At 36.0% G+C, this 19,177-nt stretch overlaps 1 protein-coding gene across 10 annotated transcripts in view; it reads left to right on the forward strand.

Moving 5' to 3' along the window:
* The window catches only part of GOLGA4 (golgin A4), a 71,261-nt gene that overhangs the window by 17,809 nt on the left and 34,275 nt on the right, over positions 1-19,177 (forward strand). For 6 of the 10 annotated variants that reach the window (XM_082754916.1, XM_082754908.1, XM_082754910.1 and 3 more), the window contains exons 3-12: positions 1,071-1,169; positions 5,256-5,321; positions 6,290-6,604; positions 9,274-9,321; positions 9,781-9,837; positions 12,586-12,684; positions 13,211-13,349; positions 14,728-14,915; positions 15,977-16,060; positions 16,871-17,018. In XM_082754916.1, the coding sequence (XP_082611042.1) occupies positions 1,083-1,169; positions 5,256-5,321; positions 6,290-6,604; positions 9,274-9,321; positions 9,781-9,837; positions 12,586-12,684; positions 13,211-13,349; positions 14,728-14,915; positions 15,977-16,060; positions 16,871-17,018 (1,231 nt within the window). In that variant the 5' untranslated portion in view covers positions 1,071-1,082. Of the gene's footprint in view, positions 1-1,070; positions 1,170-5,255; positions 5,322-6,289; positions 6,605-9,273; positions 9,322-9,780; positions 9,838-12,583; positions 12,685-13,210; positions 13,350-14,727; positions 14,916-15,976; positions 16,061-16,870; positions 17,019-19,177 lie in introns of those variants that run through there. The other 4 variants (XM_082754917.1, XM_082754914.1, XM_082754915.1 and 1 more) reach the window with 2 other exon arrangements.

Consider the following 19,177-nt stretch of genomic DNA (forward strand, 5'->3'; position numbering starts at 1 on the left):
AAATGAAGCAGCTCTGCCCTCCAGGTCCAGGCATTCCACATTCTAAAACATTTTCTAAAAGTTTTTGCTATACAAAAATTGCAAGTCATGTAGCATTCTGGATCTTACACGGGAAAATATTTTTCCTCTGAATTTGAGGGCTTGTACTAGAGCACTGGAATTAATATAGCAGTTGAAAAAAAAAATCAAACCCTAACTTTTTAGTAATAGAATTGATTCCTAAAATACTATTAGTAACTTTAAATAAAACAAAATTGTTCTGAAATGATGTGAATGGAAAAAAACATATCATGTTTTGTTTCAGTCAACAAACAACAAAATTCTGAGATCTCAGCTTGTAAGAAAGTTGAGCAGTAAACTTCTGTATGTATGTAGAATTATGGAAAAGGAATGCTTTTGAAACCTGTTACACCATTAAGTTGCATTACATTAAATGTATATGTCCTATTCCAGTATCTCTTTCTGTTCATGGAATTTAAATCTCTTCTCCTATACTGACATGATACAAATGGTTAAATCAGTTCAAGGTTGGTTTTGTTTTTTTGTAAAGCAGTAGTCTGCTAGTACTACAAATAATTCTGTAAGGAACGTGTTTTGTTTGTTTGTTTGTTTGTTTTTGTATATGGTTAGGATTCCACTGTATAAGAGCAGTGGTAGAGAAAACAAATCATGAAATTTATATTGCTTGTAACTGAAATACTGATGGAATGAGCTTTTCATGCACAACTTTGTGAGCAAAGAGGACTAAGTGGTATCAGAAGACAAGTCATCCACGGAAGCTTAAAATCATCAGTGCCAGTGTCTGAAACACTCTGTTTTGGGCTTGACTAGGATACTTTTCAAAAATTGTATGTTTCTTATACTTCTAAATGATCAAAACTGTATTTTGGCTGTTCTGAAGTTAGTGATCTAATGCATATTTTCTCTTCATGTCCTGCCTTTACCAGTGTCTGTCGTCTCCTTTTTATGATGTTTTTAAATGTGTGGAAAAATTTAGTACAATATTGCAACGTTTTTTACCTTGTTACTTGATTTATTTTTGTTTTCCTACTTTTTGCATTGAATGACAGCTGCTAGCCGGGATGATAGCAGAACCTGCTTTTCTCTCTGAGTATACTATCTTTGCTTTGGATCCCACCAAACAACCTAAGCCACAGAGTGACGGTGTGGTGAGTCCTCCCACCCCCCTTAGCGATGCCTTTAGCAGGGGGAGGAGAGTACTGTACTAGAAGGCAAACCTAGTGTTGCTTGTGGCTTGTTCTCACAAAGGCATCTTAACTACCCTGTTGCTAACACTGCACTAAATTTCACAGAGGTAGTTCCCGATAGCTCCTGGCTGGTGTGCTGTATGATGTGAATTTATTGTAACACAACAAATTAACACGTTTTCTGTTACACAGGTAACCCTACTTTACCCAAATTTCAAGTAATTGTTGCACAATTTTGTACACTTGTTGCTTAGAATTCATTAAAGCCATTGAAAGTCTTCCTCTTCATTTTATGTATGTCTGTGTCTATTTCAAGATAAATGGATATGACAAGCACTGAGATTAGTTTCTCTGCTTAAAAATTACGTGTCTTTTGCTGTTTACAGTGAAAGCCTCATGTCACTTACTACTAGTAGGTAGCAGGAAATTATTATCATACATAGGCACTGAAATTTGGCTACTTCTAATTGGTAACCTGTCTGTCCTTATTACAAGACCCGAATGTCTCTTCATTCTTGTTAGATTTCATTTTAAACATATATATTTCATTTTCTGGAAATGTTTGCATAGTCTGCATGTGGAGAATCTCAGTGAGAAGAGAACAAGGGGAGTGGGGAAAAAGAAGCAGATATAGGAAGGAAAGCAGCCTTCCCATTTCTAGCATGCACATGCAAAGCTGTGTTATTCTGAGTATTGCCACAGAACTGGGATGGCATCTTTCATGTGCTTCTGAGCCATGGCATTCCTGAGCGCGTAATGATTCAAAACAGTATTTGAATTTTAGAGTTCCAAGTCATCCTCAACTCACGATTACCTTATTTTTTTTAAATTTAGCAAGTGCCTTTTTTGCTGGTCATGCAGAGGCTGAAAATGAAAAGACACTGAAAGCTATAACAGGATAGAAATTTGATAAGGAAATAGGCATAGTGTAACACATCATTCTGGGATTGTGTCTCAGGCTAAGCAAAATTGGGCTGAACCTGCTTAAAAAGGTGATCTGTGGAAAGTCTTCATATGTTGGGCTGTGCTTGCTACCTCCGAGCACAGATTCAGTACTAGTTCAGCCAGTCCTCCTGTTCTTGAGGTTGAGCTTTTTGATGAGGAGCAAAGTGGACATTCAGGCTGTGCTGACATCTGTAGTTTTGAAATAGTAGCTAGATTTATTTATCTTAGTTTAGGTATTTTTTATCATATTCAAGGTCCAGTAATAGTTGCTGTTCTACAGATAAGATGAAGCTTTTTCTGCATGAACGTAGGCGTTTATAGGCTGTTTTTCATGATACTGCAAAATACCACTATTACAGTCGCATTCTGGAAAAAAACACGTTTCTGTGAATGTTCTTATGTTGCCTTTGTATTCCCTTAGTATATACTTCAGTGACTGGAGTCACTTTCTCGCATATTTTTATTTAAAAAAAACTGCATAAACTGCAAATAATTCTAATGCGAGAATTTTAGTTAATGTGTTACCAGTGTGTATTTAATAATGTTACCTGTAAAACTGATTTTGTTCTCTGAACTTCTTCAAAACTCTAGAGCTGTCCTCTCACAGTAAGATTTGGGGGAGGCAGGAGGAAGAGAATAGTGAGACAGAAGTTTATAAGGAAGACAAGTGCTAATTATATACAAATATTAATAATAATAAACAAACAAAAAAACACAGGAAAGAAAATGTATACTAACCTCTTCCTCCTTCCAGAACTTACTCACAAATTTGCAGTACTTGAAGGAGGAGGGAGGAAGAGCAATAACGTGTTTTTAACTACAGACACTTTAGCTTTTGCTCTTTAGGCACATTAATTTATTTATTTTTTTTTACCTTAGAAAGAAATAAGAAGCTAAATTAGTTTTAATTTCAGCAATAGAGAAGTAAGGAAGCAGGAGTGTTGCTAGAATGCCATAATGTGTTCCTGTTAATTTTGAGCTCTGGTTTATACATTTTAATAACAGAAAGCAACCTTTTTATTAATACTTGTAGAAGTAGCTTCTCTCTGGATATAGATACAGTTGTTGTGTATGGTTAGTGGAGGAAAGACTTCTGTTTGTCTCCAGAAAGCCTGTTACTCTTCTGGTTTTAAGACTTTCAAGATGCCAGTGCTCTTTGCTCCTAGTTTCACTGAAACAACTCTTAGGGCTTATGAAAGGTTAGGGCTTTTAAGCTCCTCAAAGCCTCTTGAATCTATACTTATATATAGCAAGCTGTATTCATGCTTACCTTTCACTTTCTGGACACCAGCGTATGACCCTTTGCCCTAGAGCGCAGTGAGTTAGAATTGCAGGAGGCAGAGAAGTGTGATGGTCCAGGTTTTGTATTATATATAACCACCATGTCCTTCGTATATTTGCTAATGCAATAAATTGTAATTCTAAATCTAGGCTCTACTTTTGTGTACATAGACTGAAAGCAAAGATGTCGGCACAATGAAGAGGAAAACTTTAAATGTGGTGGCATTAGTTTTAGTTTTGAGATGGCATTTTTTAATTTTTGGGGTTCTTAACAGTTGAAAAAAATAGGATCCATGCTTTATGTATTTATAAATACCTTATTAGATTTAATACATCTAATTAATCTTGTGTTCTAAAATGTCTTAAATATTATTAAATTATCCTTGTGAATTAGATATATAAACCCTAAACAGTTCCCTTTTGTTCTGTTTCTGGTAATCAGAATACATGATTGTTGAAAGATGTGCTTGTAGAAAGTCTGCAGTTCTTGGTCAAGTATATCTTTCTTTGTTAGCACTACTGTAATGCAGCAGGTGCCTTGTTACAAATTGTAAAGCAGAAAATAGTTTTTATTTGGATTACTGTTACAGTTAACTTCCCAGTTAAGAAATGAAAACAAATAATGCAGCCCAGAATAAAAGTGTAGGAGTGCTTTAGATTAAAAACCAGTAAGAGCTCTTAATCCACTAGAACTAAATCCACCACAACAATGTAGTGCAGAATGTAAACAGTATGCACAGTTTGCTCAAGCCAGGTGAAATGAAATTTCCAAATCCAAACAGACTCCTTATATGGTTCATAATTGCTCATTTTACCTAATCTGAGTCTGGATGGGTGACTGCTTGTTTCTCTGGCTTCCTTAACTGTCTGGATTTCTTTCTGTGTTATTTTAATACTTTCTTGAGTTTAGTCCATATCAAGCCTTCAATTTTACAGATTGCATATGAATTTCAAGGTACATCTTGATTAAAAATAAAAACGTACATCACTTTTAACTGAATTCCTTAGTCTGTATCTCAGTGCTTTTCTTGGAAAAAAATGCATCCAAGATATTTTCTAGTGTTTTGCTACATCAGTCTGACCTGGCTTAAGCACTAGAAAACTGGATCTGTACAGGTTTGGAAGCACCTGAGCATAGGCAAAGCAGGACAGACAGACTGGGCACAGGAATGTCTGAAATCTATAATAAAAATAAAACTTATTTTCAGTTGACTTTTTTCCCTCCTTATTTGTGAGTGCAGAAAACTGTATGTGTCTAGTCTTGCACAGGATGTGTTTTCTGAAAGCCTAATGTTCTTCCTGTGAATGTTTGGAATCTTAAACAACAGGTTTTTATCTTTTTCATCTAAACCTCTTAAACAGTGTTTTTATCCAGGTAGTGTTTCTCCCCTCCCCCTGTTCTTAAATAGAGGGAGATAATGTGATTCCACTGATCCTCATGTCAGCTGTAAACAACACTGGTCATCAGTTTGTTGTTGGTGTTGTTTTTCCTGCTATCGTTTAGGCTTTTTCTGGTGTTCCTTTGATTTGTGCGTAAATGTTACACAAATGATCATTTTGAATAATTAAGTTGGAGATGTCTGTATTTGCAGATGTCTCATACTAATCCATGCACACATAGCTGCTTTGTAGATCTCTATATTGTAGCAGTCTGTTTTGAATTTAACAAACTAGCTTGTTTGCATGAACACATCATAATAAACTTTTTAAAGAAAGTACTAAAAACACAGGCAAGAAAAAAACACAGATGCTGTTTGTAGGAGTCAGTGACTGATAGTCATTATAGTCTCTTCCTTCTAACTGTTGTTTTTCCTCCTCTAGAAGTTACCTAAGCAACCAATTCCCAGATCTGCAGAAAACAATGGAAGTGAACCAGCCTCCCCACAGGTACCTATGGGGTTTTCGTTTTGTATTTCACTGCCATGTTACTAATTTAGCCTAAATGCCCAGTGTGTGCCTTCTTCCTGGAGTAGGGATGGATGACAAGTACTTTGGTATGTTTTAAGATGGTACTAAGATTGAAAAAATAGTAATTTCTAACTGAAGGAAAAGAACTGATAATCTTAAAATAAAGTCATCACTTGTGATAATGGTGGAAGCTATCCTTTCATACGTCTCAGAAATAAGTCCAATTTGCCAGAGTGGGATTAGCAGCATTTCCCAGCATGCGAGTTCCAGCATGGGCTACATCATTGGGTAGTGCTTTAAAATCACTTCCATAGCACCAGCACTGTATGCTACCATAGCATGGGCCCTTCTGTTTTAGTACAGCACAGGGACTTTAGTTGCATAAATCAACAATTGCATTTTATGTAAAAACTGTAAAGCCATTTAAAATAAAAAAGGACTGTTTAAGAATACATGCTAGAACTATTGTACAAGGACTTTTACAATAAATTTATTCTCTCAATCATAGGAAAAGATCTTTGTATCTTTGAGATAAATACAATCTTCTGTTTAATACATCAAGAAGTGAGTCACATTTATATCCTTTTTTTTTTTTTTTTTTTTTTAAATTTGGGACAAAAGTAAATACAACTATTTATTTCAGTTACATAGTCATTTTTTAACGGGGTTGCACAGGAGCAGATTCTTCCAGGAGCTTAAATCAGAGCTGTAGTCTGTTGAATTTAGTTGCCATCTGAAACTGCCCACACCTGGCAGCTGCATGTCTGTTTTTTCTGCACAGGGAGATGACTCTCCTAAGGGAGTGGTAGCTCTTTGGTGTCACCTCTGTGGTGCTGTTGGGTAACGGTGGTTCCTTGGCCATGGCCATGTCTCTGTTTCCCCAGCGTTAGTGTACCCGTCGGCCTCGAAGCAGCACACAAGTAACTCCTTGCTTTGGGTTTTTGCAGCCAAGTGACACTCAGTCTTTCGCCCAGCGCCTTCAGCTCCGTGTGCCCTCCATGGAGTCATTGTTTCGAAGCCCAGTAAAAGAGTCCCTGTTCCGCTCTTCTTCTAAAGAGTCCCTGGTACGAACACCCTCAAGAGATTCCCTGAATCGGCTGGACGTGGATGCAGCCGGTCCCACCTTCGATCCACCTTCTGACATCGAAAGCGAGACTGAGGAGGCCCCAGGAAATGCAGATAGCCTCAGCAAGGAACAGCTACTGCAGCGACTGCGCCGAATGGAGCGCAGCTTGGGCAACTACAGAGGAAAATATGCAGAGGTGGGTAATGTCACTGGATGGAGAGGGAGGGGAAAAATAAGACTAGTGTACTGCAGTAGTGGATAATCTTGTTTTCCTCTCTGGAACAAATGGGATCCTCTTATAGCTAGCAGGGACATATAATTATAATTGTAAGTCTAGTTATTTTTGGCTTAGACAAGCCAAAGCTGTGCTGGTAATGCAGCACGGAAATGCTTCGCACAGAATTACAGAACGGTTGTGGTTGGAAGGGAGCTCTGGTGGCCATCTGGTCCAAACCCCTGCTCAAGCAGGAGACTATCTAGAGCAGCTTGCCTAGGACAACATCCAGATGGCTTTTGAAGATCTCCAAGGAGGGAGACTTCACAACCTTTTGGGGCAACCTGCACCAGTTCTCCATCACCCACACAGCACAGAAGTGCTTCCTGATGTTCAGACAGAACCTCTGGTGCTCCTGTGTGTGCCCACTGCCTCTGGTCCTTGCACTGTGCACCTCTGAAAAGAGCCTGGCTCCAGCTTCTTTACACTCTCCCTTCAGGTGTTTGTAGACATTGATAATACACCCCCTGAGCCTTCTACAGGATGAACAATCCCAGTTTCCTCAGCCTTTCCTCATTGGAGAGGTGCTCCAGTCCCTTGATCATATTGGTGCTCCTTCCTTGGACTCTTTCCAGTATGTCCACGTCTCAATGTACTGAGGGCCCAGAACTCCAAGGTGCAGCCTCACCAATGCTGAGTAGAGGGGAAGGATTGCCCTCCCATGACCTGCTGGCAATGCTTTGCCTAATGCAGGCAAGACTACCCCTAGCCTTCTTAGCATTAAGGGCACATTGCTGACTCACGGGTCTGCTTTCCAGCTGGGTGGCCCCCAGCATGTACTGATGCCGAGGGTTGTTCCTACCTAAGTGCAGGACTTTGCATGTCCTCTTGTGGATTTTCATGAGTTTCTTGTCAGCCCACTTCTCCAGCCTGTCCAAGTCCTTCCTTTTGTTCTCTTGTTTGTAAATAATTCCATGCTGTCAGCAACAGAGATTAGCTGCAGGTTACTTGTGTGAGTGGTGTCCTCGGATATCAGTCCAGGAGGGTTTCTGCTGGAAGTCCTGTACTTGGGGCTGGAGTTTAGGACGGTGCTGAGTGTGACCTGTGCTGACGTGATGGCAAATTTACTTTGCTTCTCAAACTTGAAGTACATCTACACTGTGTATTTCACTGCATGCATGTGTCATAGACAGGTGTTTTGTTTTCAGTAATTCAGTTCTGCTCCCCTTAACTTCCAAGTATTCCTATTTATATTTGTCTACTTATCTTATCTGGAAAAGAAAAGCTTTTGAAGTTTATTGTATTTTATTGTATTTTATTGTATTTTGTTTTATTTTATTTATTTTATTTTATTTTATTTTATTTTATTTTATTTTATTTTTTTTAAAGTATTTTGGCTATTGGTGTCAGAATCTATGGAATCTATGGCATGTATATGTCAATTACATTGTTCAACATGTATTTAAAAAAAAACTCTTCCATTAATTCATTAATTTTTGACTCCCATTAGTTTTTCACTATCTTCCTACTAGTATAATAAGGTGTATTTTTTAAAAGTTTATGTAAACTGTGTTGCTTAGTTGAACATTCTCCAGTTTGTAGATTAACTTTCTCCATCAAAAGGACTTTTTTATTTGTGAGTTTTTCCATTTCTTTGGATTCAGTTTAAAAACTTGTTTTGCTAGAGCTTGGAAGAAAGGTGTTTGAACATATAGTGAGAATTGAAGATTTAATTTTTTTTCATTAAAAGAAGAATGCAGTTAGCATCTCAAGAATATGGTATAGGAAACCATCCATGGTAGTTTTAGTTTTCTTTTAAGTGTAAAGTAAGTATGATTCTGAAATGAAAAGTAGCCTTGAATTCTGAAAAATCTTAATTTATTTTCAATAACATTTTGAAGATATGTGGTAACTTAGAGATTTCTGGTTTTGGTGTTTTGCATTTGTTTTCCTTTTTTTTTCTCCAGTAATTAGAAAAGGGTGTATTCCAGTTCCAAGTGCCATTGTGCTACTTCAGCTTTGCACAACTTACGCAATTGTGATCAAATTTTTAATTAAACTAAATTGTGCAGTTACTCATGAAGTTCTTCTGTCAGCTTACAATGAGAAATATTGCTCATTCCCAGTCTTTCTTTGTCTACTGAGTATATGCAAAGCACATGGAATGAGAACATTCACTGTTACACAAACCTTTTATTTGCTAGAGTTGTAAATGTATTTTTTAATGTATAATCACTTTAAAATTAAATTTAAAGTCTCTGGGATGTATACCATTTAAAAACGTACATCCCTCTAGGGTAATTCTCTAGGTTGTAACTTTCTGATGTAGTTGTTTTTAGACTGCCTGTACTAAATCATGAGAGTTCTCAGAGGTACTTTCAGTGAAGGTAGAACTGTGCATGAATGCTGTGTTGCCTAATTATTTTGTCATGTTTATTTTATTTAGCACATTGGAGATATTTTATAAATGAAAAACAAAAGCACAAAAAACAATTGCACAAGACAGTTGCTTTCATATGCTTCTGTCGGAAGAGCTTTCTCAAGTGAAGTGAGGAGTTTAAAAAAGCAGATAGTGATACAACTAAGCAAATTTATTTTGACTGCTATAAGCGAATGCATTATCATCATTATATCTGATTTCTGTATTTTAGCTAGTGTCAGCTTATCAAGTTATCCAACGAGAGAAGAAGAAGCTACAGGTAAGCATTCCTATTCATTTTCTATTACCTGAATGCTTTTCTGAATCTTATCTTAAAATGTATAGTGCAATTACAGATTTAACTTTCAGTCTATTGTGTATGTACATATGTGTATGTGTGTAGGTATATGCTTATATGTTCTTGTATATTTTTTATCTAAACAAAAATAAACAAAAGACTCTCTCTTAGCTTGGCATCCTTAAAAATCCCAGATAATACTGGTTTGTCCAAACAACTGTGAAGCTATTGTACTCCTGCATTTTTGATTGCATCAGCTGAATTCAGGTGATGGATTGACATTCCACAGTTGGCAGTTTTGCTAATACTTACACATCAAGTTTGACTGTAAAGAGAAATACAAACATATTAATTCTTCTACTGAAACATAATTTTGTGAGTTTATTTACACTTTGTATCTAAAGCTATATTTAACACACATTATATTTATTCCTTTTTAAGGGCATTCTGAGTCAAAGTCAGGATAAAGCACTTCGCAGAATTGGAGAACTGAGAGAGGTAACTTCCTTTATTGGTTGAATGTTTACTTTCATAGCATACATACAGAGGATCTTTCTCTGCCTAGCTTTTGATTTTTAAATTCATTTTGCAAAATATTTTCTATTGCACAGCAGGGGGTTTTACCACTTGTTTCCATTACCTTACATGGGATTGTTTCTCTGGCTTGTTTCCCATTCAGCAGCTTATTGTCACAATCTAAGAGCAGTTCATAGTACCAACTGAACTGCCTTTCTGTTCACTGTGAAATAGATAGAAATGCGCATGTTTTTTCCAGTGTTGTTGGGCCCAGCAGTTCAGTACTGTTCAGTAGAACAGTAGAACACTGAAGAAGACTGCAACTAGAATGCAACTTCTAGCTTTTCTGGTATTGAGAAATGCTAATGTTAGGCAAATACAAGTAACAAGCACTTTTTATAAGCTTTTGTGTCTGTCAGGTTCACTGGTTTCTTTGCTGGTTTGTTCTTTTTTTTTTTTTTTTTCTTTTTTTTTTTTTTAGGATAAAAGTAATTTTAAAAATACCCACAGCATTAGTGACTTGTCAATATTTTTTTTCCAGTTTGCTACAAGTCAAATGTAAGAAATGCATTCTGCATTAAGTGTATGACTATATGTTCCACTAGATTTAGCTTTTCAGTGTTTTAGTACTTAGATATAGATCTTCCAAACTTTACTACAACAGAATTAAAGCATTTTTATTAGGAAAAGGGTTGCATGTGTGCGTACTTATCTTTTTACTCCTTTTGTCATAGCCTTTCGGATTAGAGAAAGATGTATTTGATGTAAATCTATATATATAAACAATACTTATAGAAGTTAAAAATATATATATGGTATAGAATTTATTTATTTTCCTTGTAATTCTTGTAGATTAAAAGATTCCTTCAAATTTAAGACTTAAATTCTTTTATATTGATTGAAAATCTTCAAAACCTAGTTCTTTGGTCTTCTGGAAGACCAAATATTACAACACTAAGTAAAACAGACTTAAAATTACAAATAAAGAAAGAAATTACAACTAAAATGGGAAGTTTCCACTGTGGAAGCTACAGTGTTATAAAATTCATTATTCATTGCTGTAACCACTCATTATCAGAGGCTACTGTATAAAAAAAATAGAAGTTTTCTTCATCATGCACTCTGTTCTTCCAATAAATGAGTTGAGTAAGACAAGTTTCTTCTAAGAGGGTCGTGTTAGAATAAGTTAAGTTTCAATGTGAATAGTCTTTCGAAATAAATGTTTCTTCTGCTTACATTAGTATTTTCTTATTAAGAATAATTCTTCAGTGGCAGTCCTTGGTGTTTTGCATCTCTGACAGCAGTCAGAAAGGACCGTTGCATGTAAGGAGGACCTTTCCAGTGTTTTTTAGTGTTTTTTTTTTTTTTTTTTTTTTTTTTTTTCTCTCAGAAAATCTCTTTGGTTGTTGTTGCACTGAACTTCTTTGCTTTGGAAAGAATTGCTTCTAAAGCTCAGAAGCATGAGAAAGAAGTGTGATCATTAGCTATGGAGAACCAGATACAGTGCAGGGTTAAAAAGTGGACATAGTTACTTGAGAAGCAAGAGGAACAGTTTTCCCAGAAGATGCCTTGCAGCTCTGTCCCTCCAACGTGTGGCTGGGCTCTCAACGTGTGGTTAGCTCTCTCAGCTGCGGGACACAAGCTGGGATTCGCTGCTGGAAGCAAAGCATAGGGCGTAGGCAGCAGGAGATGATGAAAGTGGTATTCAAAGTTGGATGGAAGCAAAGCAGGAGGCATCCAGTGCCCCATGTTTTGTCTCTTGCTTGCTTTTTCATCCTTTCTTTGTGCTTTCTGTCATCCTTTGTGTTTGCCTGGCTAACAGAACCCATATATAGAGGTGTCACTTGCCTTTATACAAGCAACCTTTGCAGAATAATCAATATGGAAGTGTTGGCTTTCTGGGCTAAATATTCCTGTGAAAGACACATGGATGAAGTAAATTAAAAAGTACAAATATGGAAAATGATTTACAGTGCATGCATAAAACATATGGTGCTGATTCTCTTACTAAGAAGTTGAATGTGAGTTAATTCAACATTTAAATATCTTTATTTCTAACAACTAATTATTTAAATAAATAAGTAAACTTTAAAAGCATAGGAAGTAAACAGAAGAAACCCTCTTGATACAGTAATTTATAAAATCATGTAGATATTACCAATGCGTTTAGGTTACATCTATATGTTTCTAAAGGTGTTCAGCCAAATGAATGCAATGAAGTAGCAAGTAAAAAAATTTTTTGAAGTTGTTTAGCATTCTCTATCTCATTTGAGACACCTTTCAGGAACAAAAAAACAACTTTCTGTTGTTACAAATGGCGTTTGTCACATTTAGAATACTAGCATATTGAATGAGCATAAAGAAAATTTACAGTTCTGCTGTTTATGTTGATTTAATCTGATGATGAAATAAAGAATCTAGTTTACCTAAGTGCAACTATCAATTTCCAATGTTTGTGTGGAAGACAGTTTTCAGAAACAAGCTTGAAGTGATCATGACACAAAGTTATTTTTAGGAAGGAGGAATCTTTGATAATGGATTAGATCTAGTCTCTTACTATTTTAATGCTGGTAATAGAATTAAATTGTTGTATAGTAAAAGAAATGATTATGATTGTGTTCCAGAGACATAATTGCAATGAAGTATTTTTAATATTTTATAATATATAGGTAAGCTTTTTAAATTCACATTTCAATTTTCATCTGAGACACATTTTTTAATGATTCTTAGGAGCTCCAGATGGATCAACAGGCTAAGAAACATCTTCAGGAGGAATTTGATGCTTCCTTGGAAGAAAAAGATCAACTTATTAGTGTCTTGCAAACTCAGGTAAAACACCTTACCAAAGAGATGTTTTTGAAAACTGCTCTTTCCAAATATTTTTTATGAATTACAGTATTTCCCGTATTTTGTGTCCATGCGTTATTATAAATGCTACTATGTTTTAAGGCTTCCTCAGAATTTATGATTTTCTAGAAATTAAGTGCGTCTTTATAGTAGAGAATACCATTGTATAATCTTACTCTTACTAAATACAATTTTTTGATCTGCACCTAAATACCTTTTCAATGTCTTTGTTATCAAGAAATAACATGAGCAGATGTTTGAGCTAAAAATGCTTTTACAAAATTGGTTTTGTTTAAATGGTCTTCATTGTTTCTCCGCACATAATTGTGCTTTTTTTTTTTTTTTTTTTTTTTTTTAACTTGGAAACATAATTGTGATTTTAAAAAATGCTAAAAATATTCAGACAGATTTTTCCTTTACTTGCTGACAGGAATAGCTCTCGTTAGTGTTGAGGATGGAAGTACAATCTTAGAATCCTTACATTTTTAACAAAGAGTATTTTCTTTAGGTATCGTTGCTGAAACAGAGGTTACTGAATGGTCAGATGGGCACTGAATTACCTGATCCAAATATCCAGTCTGACCCACAAGTTCAAAGCCCAACAAAAGAAATCAGTACAGAAAATATTGCAGAACCAGGAAGCAATGGTAGGTATTGGGGCTGATTTTAAGAGATCTTGAATTCTGGGGAATAAGCCTACTATTATTTGTGGTGGATATATATGGATATAATAGTACTCAAGGCACGACACATTATAGTAATGATATGTTTTCTAGAAGGGGACAGTTTTTCTAGAAACAGAATGGCACCTGGTAGACATGATAACCTTTCAAAGATGCTTAATTTCCATAAAAATTAAAATCTGGTCCATCTTGCCTTAATAGCAATAATTCTGTTTTAGGTATTGCTGTTGCCAGTAGAGGTTGTTACTGTCCCCACTTAATATTAAGGTTTTCTGTCTGGTAAGCAAGGAACTATCCCTAGAGTTTAGAGGATACCAGTTGCCAGTATGTCTCTTTTTATGTGCTTTTTCCAGAGAAGGTAAAAGTAAAGATCAATTTTCATATTCATGCTATTGAATAATCTCTTTTAAGTGTTCCTCTCATAAGGAGGTTATCTGAGCAAGGGGAGTCCCAGTATTGTTTAAATTTGATTACTGAGCCTGGGATATTGTGCTGTTGGGATACAATGAAAGTACTGTTCATTGGTATCCTAAATAAAAGTTGGGGTTCAGACAGAGATATACATACATCTTGAAGTAATTGTTCAGGATCTGCTGTGATTTTTTTGCATTTGGACAATATGTGAGATTGGAGCGTAGATTCTTCTTATCCAATGTTGTGCCTTTTGTAGTGCTTATGAAATAATGTTAACTATCTAGTCTCCAGGAATCAGCATTCGTATGTGCTGGAATCTGCTTCAGGATTATAGTGTGTGAGACATACAGTCTAAAAATGAAAGTCTGTGAATGTCTGATCCTATTTTCAGATCATCAGGGCAGAACACACAGTAAGATACAGGGAAGGGTACAGCATAAAAAGACACTGAACTTGACCTTTTTCCTGCCTAATTCAGTATTGCCAACCTGGGTATATAAAAATTGTCATACCCAACACTGTGAAAAGAGGAGTCTGTTTGCCTCATAACTGGGAGATGTGATCTGTTTTGCTTAGCATTTTTCCCTCCACTTGTGAATATTCACCTAGTGGCAGCGGACAGGTTTATAAATCTTGGTAACTTTTCAGTCTCGTGGAAAACCTTGTTGAGTAATAGTTTGTTTTTTGCTGCTTGTATAATAGCTGGGGCTTTGTGAAATAATTTGGGATTAAAGACTGTATTTGCCATCCTGTGTGTGTGTGTGCACGTTTCTGTCTGGACCTGAAATGCAGTTGTAATAGTCACTAGGAAGTTCTGCAGACTTTGCACAACTTTAGAGAGCTGTCAGTCTCACACCGTGTGAATGATGAAAGCGGATCTGCATTTGGAAGAAGTGTGCACATGATAATGTTGGTATGTTGTCTGTAGAGGGTAATGAAGATTCTGTTAAAACACTGGAAACTCTTAATCAGAGGGTGAAGCGCCAAGAGAACTTGCTGCAGCGCTGCAAGGAGATGATTCGGTCACACAAAGAGCGCTGTGCCCAGCTAACCAACGAGAAGGAGGCGCTTCAGGAGCAATTAGAAGAGAGACTTCAGGAGCTAGAGAAAATGAAGGTAAAATGCTCTTAACTTTATGGGTAGCTACCAGAACAGTGTAAGAATTCCAGTATTTGCAGAATGTATACGACAAGTCATTAAAGCACAAACCATCACAAGAAACCATAACTTCTTTGGTGCAAAGAAGGTGCAAAACCAGCCTGGAATGAACATGTAGAGCAATTTTTCAAAAAGTTGTAGAGAAGAACATGAAATCTTACCATATGAATAACCACTAAAATGGTATCAGGAAAAAAAGTAAATGGGGGAAGGTGAGGGGGAAGGAAAGACTGTCTGGCAGAGAAGACAGGAAGTGAGAAAAGTGAGAGGCATCAGCTGTGTAAATGAATAGAAAACAGAAAGGAAGGATAGTGGAAAACACAATATAGTGAAGGTGAGGTACAAATTAAAGGTAAATGCAGTGCCAAAGCTAAATTAAGACTTTGCTCAGTTTTCCTTTTAAGGCCATTCACGCTGAGTTGTGAAGTAGAAGTAAGGTGGCTGATAGTAATGGAAGTATGAGAAGTACAGCTGTACTCGGCTTTAGTGCAGGAAAACAGTTGCTCTTCTCTTGGTCTATGAGCGTTAGCCCAGTTTGAAAGAGCTCAAGTGCTTCAAGCACTTTTCAGAGTTTTCGGAACAAGAACAGATAAAATGCTGCATTGCTGAGATTCCTTTGTAAGCCAAGGTGGAGGTAGAAAAGCAGATACCTTATGCATGTTCTTGCCCAGTTTACTCTATCAACTCTGTTCACAAGAGAATCTGCGCCTTCAGATACCTGAATTGCAATGCAATCTATGGGGCAATCCAGCACTGGGAGATTTAGAAGTAATTTCAAGCTGCCTACTTTGATTTTGGTGGTCTTCCTCCTCACCTCTACCTCTGAGGCATAGTACAGGGTCTCATTCCTAGCCTGCTTCATGTTTTTAATGTAACAACAGCTTTGTTGGTCATGGACCAATAATCTATGATTCTTTTTTAAAGCAGAGCCTAAACTGCTTGTCAGAAGCTATTTTCTTACTCCTGGTGACATTTTAAACTCTTGTGATTGGTGGTTTGTTGTTTTTTTTTTTTTTTAGGACCTCCACATGGCTGAGAAGACTAAACTGATTACACAGCTGCGTGATGCAAAGAACTTGATTGAGCAGCTAGAACAAGACAAGGTAAACTAGGAAGATTTTTTCTTTAAACTGTAGTTTTGGAAGAAGATTGGTTAAACTCTGAAAAATGTCTGACTTTCTGGTATTAGAAACTGTTCTCAGTTACCTAGTTTGGTTTAGTTTACATCCAATTTCAACAAGCAAATAATTTAAGCTACTTGAGAATTCTATTATATAGATACTTTAGCATGTTCATCTCTTAGGTTGTACTTAATACTGCAAGAATATGTTGTATAGGATGTAATTTGAAAAGGCATAATGATAAGTGGACTAGTGGTTAATGCAAGATTTTAAAAGTAAAACCTAATGAAGATGAGATAAAAAAGAAGGGAATTAAATGCCCAGTACCAGTTTGTCATTTTTTGTTGCTTACAAGATTTTTTGTCACAGTTGTTACTTAGAGTAACTTCTGGTAGTGTAACAAGCAACACGACTAACTCATCATCTGTGCATGCTCTCTGAGGAGAAGTAGACATGCAACAGTGCTTTCTTTTAGTTTGGGTTTGTTTATAGAATGCATATTTCAAATAAAAGAATCTGTTCCAGGAAAAGAAAATTTTCTGATGGTCCTTGTTCCTTGGAGGAGTTCTTTTCATCACTAGATAAACTTTGCTTATTCATCAAAATAGTCCCTATTCTTACCATCTTTTTATTATCACTTTGTGTTTTCTGACAGAAAAATACCATGATTTCCAACGTAGCAATAGTGGAGTAAAGTGTATTTCTGACAAGGAGTGTGTCCTGGCTTGAAGTTGTTTTTGATATGCATTTTATATGTTTGTTAGCTTTTTATCACAAGGACCTTTTCCACAGGGCATGGTAATTGCAGAGACAAAGCGACAAATGCACGAAACATTGGAAATGAAGGAAGAAGAGGTAGCTCAGTTGCGTGCTCGGATCAAACAAATAACTACAAAAGGCGAGGAATTAAAAGAACAGAAAGAAAAGTCTGAAAAAGCTGGTAAGAAATTCTGGAGATTATTAGCTTTCACATTGAACACGATGATGCTTCAGCATGGTCTTTATGCAGTTTTTCATCAGTTGTTGTTTGGAATGGATATTATAACATGCTTTTTTTCTGAATGTTCTGCCATATCACCCCTACTAACATTATTACTAACTTCATTTCCGACCACCAGTTTGAGTGTTTTGTGTGATACTCTGCTCTAAGTTCAACTGTAGCGAGGAGGTCAACCGCTGAAGAAGCTATACCCTCTTTGTGTAGGAGAAAATATTGATACAGTATTGTATTGGTGTAATTTCAGGAGGAAAACTTTGGAAAGACGATTTTTAAAAATGAATTATCATAATAATGCCATCTGTATTTGATACAAAAAGCAGCGATGAGTGCACAAGAGCTTGGGAAGAGCTAGAGACAGAAGGATGTGTTACAACCATAATAAACATTTTCTTTTGATAAGTGTAGTGGAAGCATTTCTGCCTTTTTTTTTCCTTAGTGAAACAGCAATGATGATACTTTTGTTTCAGGCTTGGAACCTAGTGTTTATACAGCTATTACATAATTAAGTTTGCTTTTGTTGGAAATTTGATAACATAAATGGTATGCTTGTAGTCAGCCCCCCACTTAGTTTTTTAAACATAATGAAAACTGTTCTGCACTGTATCTGTAAGTATTCTTATAGAAGCATTTAATTTGTTCTCATAAGCATTTAGGGTGAGTTCACTGTCTTGGCAGAAGCTAAGATGTGGTTAGTTTGCATAAAACATGCATTATGCTATTTTTTTCTATAAAAAGTATTGAGAAGCTCTAACCATACACTTCATAGCAGTTTATTTTGAATCTGTAAATTAGGCCAGAATGTCCAATTTTAGAGATTAGTTTGTCTGGTGAGTTCATTTTGCTGTAATGCAGAAGAACAAATTTAACTTCCAAAACCAGCAAAGGAAATACACAGGGTGTTCATAGAGAGGACACTTGAACACCCTATGAAAATAACAAACAATATAACAAAACAAATAAAAAAAAAAAAAACAAACAAAATAACAAACTCTTTTCCCTTCAGGTTGCATGTGCATTTTTAGCTTTGGAAAATGCATATTTCAGAAATCAGTAATTCTTTTGCTGAAGTTGGATTTTGTTCACTTCTTGGAGACTAGAAAGCTTTTCTTCAAGATATTGTCTTTAAAAATAAATTCTTCAGTATCATTGTAGTGCTTCTGTAGGTACAAAGTTACTGCTGTTGTTGTCTGAACTACAGCAGCTTTTGAAGTGGTAGAAACCTCTAATTAGGAAGTAATATCTACATGCACTTGTTAGTAATGTAATTTCCTCTGGTTTACGTAGCTGGAAACTGAAAGTAGGTTAAAGATGATGCTCTGGCTACCTAGAAAACTTAGTTATTGTAGTGACAAGTAATTTCACTAATGAATAATGTATTAAATACTTTGCACTGTACAAAGAGGAGGTTTGTGTGTTAAACATTCTCTCGTTGTTATTTTAAGTGCTTCTGGTAATGTTTATGGTGCATAAGTGTCCACTTTACCTTTAATTCCTTATTTCAGCACTCTGTTAAGCATACATGTGTGGATATTGGAACCCTCGGAAAATTTGTTAATACAACTTCTAAGATAGGCAAAATTGTAAGGTGACCTGTTAGGTTGTCTTATGTGTTCTAAAAAAGTTGTGGTACACAACTGAAATAGAACTTAGTACAGCTGAAACAGTTCTTCTGCCATCTGAGAAAACCACCATGAATATTGGGAGAGCTTGGAATTACTTCTGGGTCACAGCCCTTGATTTTCACCAGTCCTAAGAAATGATGGTTTCATGTATTTGAGTTCAGCATATCTCATGTTTCTTGGCTAGTTAATATAAGTGATTTTTAATTCTAGACTTTTTTTCTAGATTATGATACAGTGAAGAATTTACCTTGTGGAATAAAGAGTTTATAGACATGTTAAATTTTACTAATGGCAAAATAAAGATAAGCGTAATACCCTTATACTTGGCACTTACTTCATCATAGTGGCATAATTTGGCTAAAAAATTGTATATTTTGTGGCCACTTCATATTTTGAATTAGTGTTACATATCTGGCTTTTATTTTCTGTGTGATGAAGTGACTTTGCTGAAAAGCACCAGTGTTTGAATTATTACAA

This window comes from Aythya marila (assembly GCF_965140915.1).
Source record: "Aythya marila genome assembly, chromosome: 2".
Classification (NCBI taxonomy): Eukaryota; Metazoa; Chordata; class Aves; order Anseriformes; family Anatidae; genus Aythya; species Aythya marila.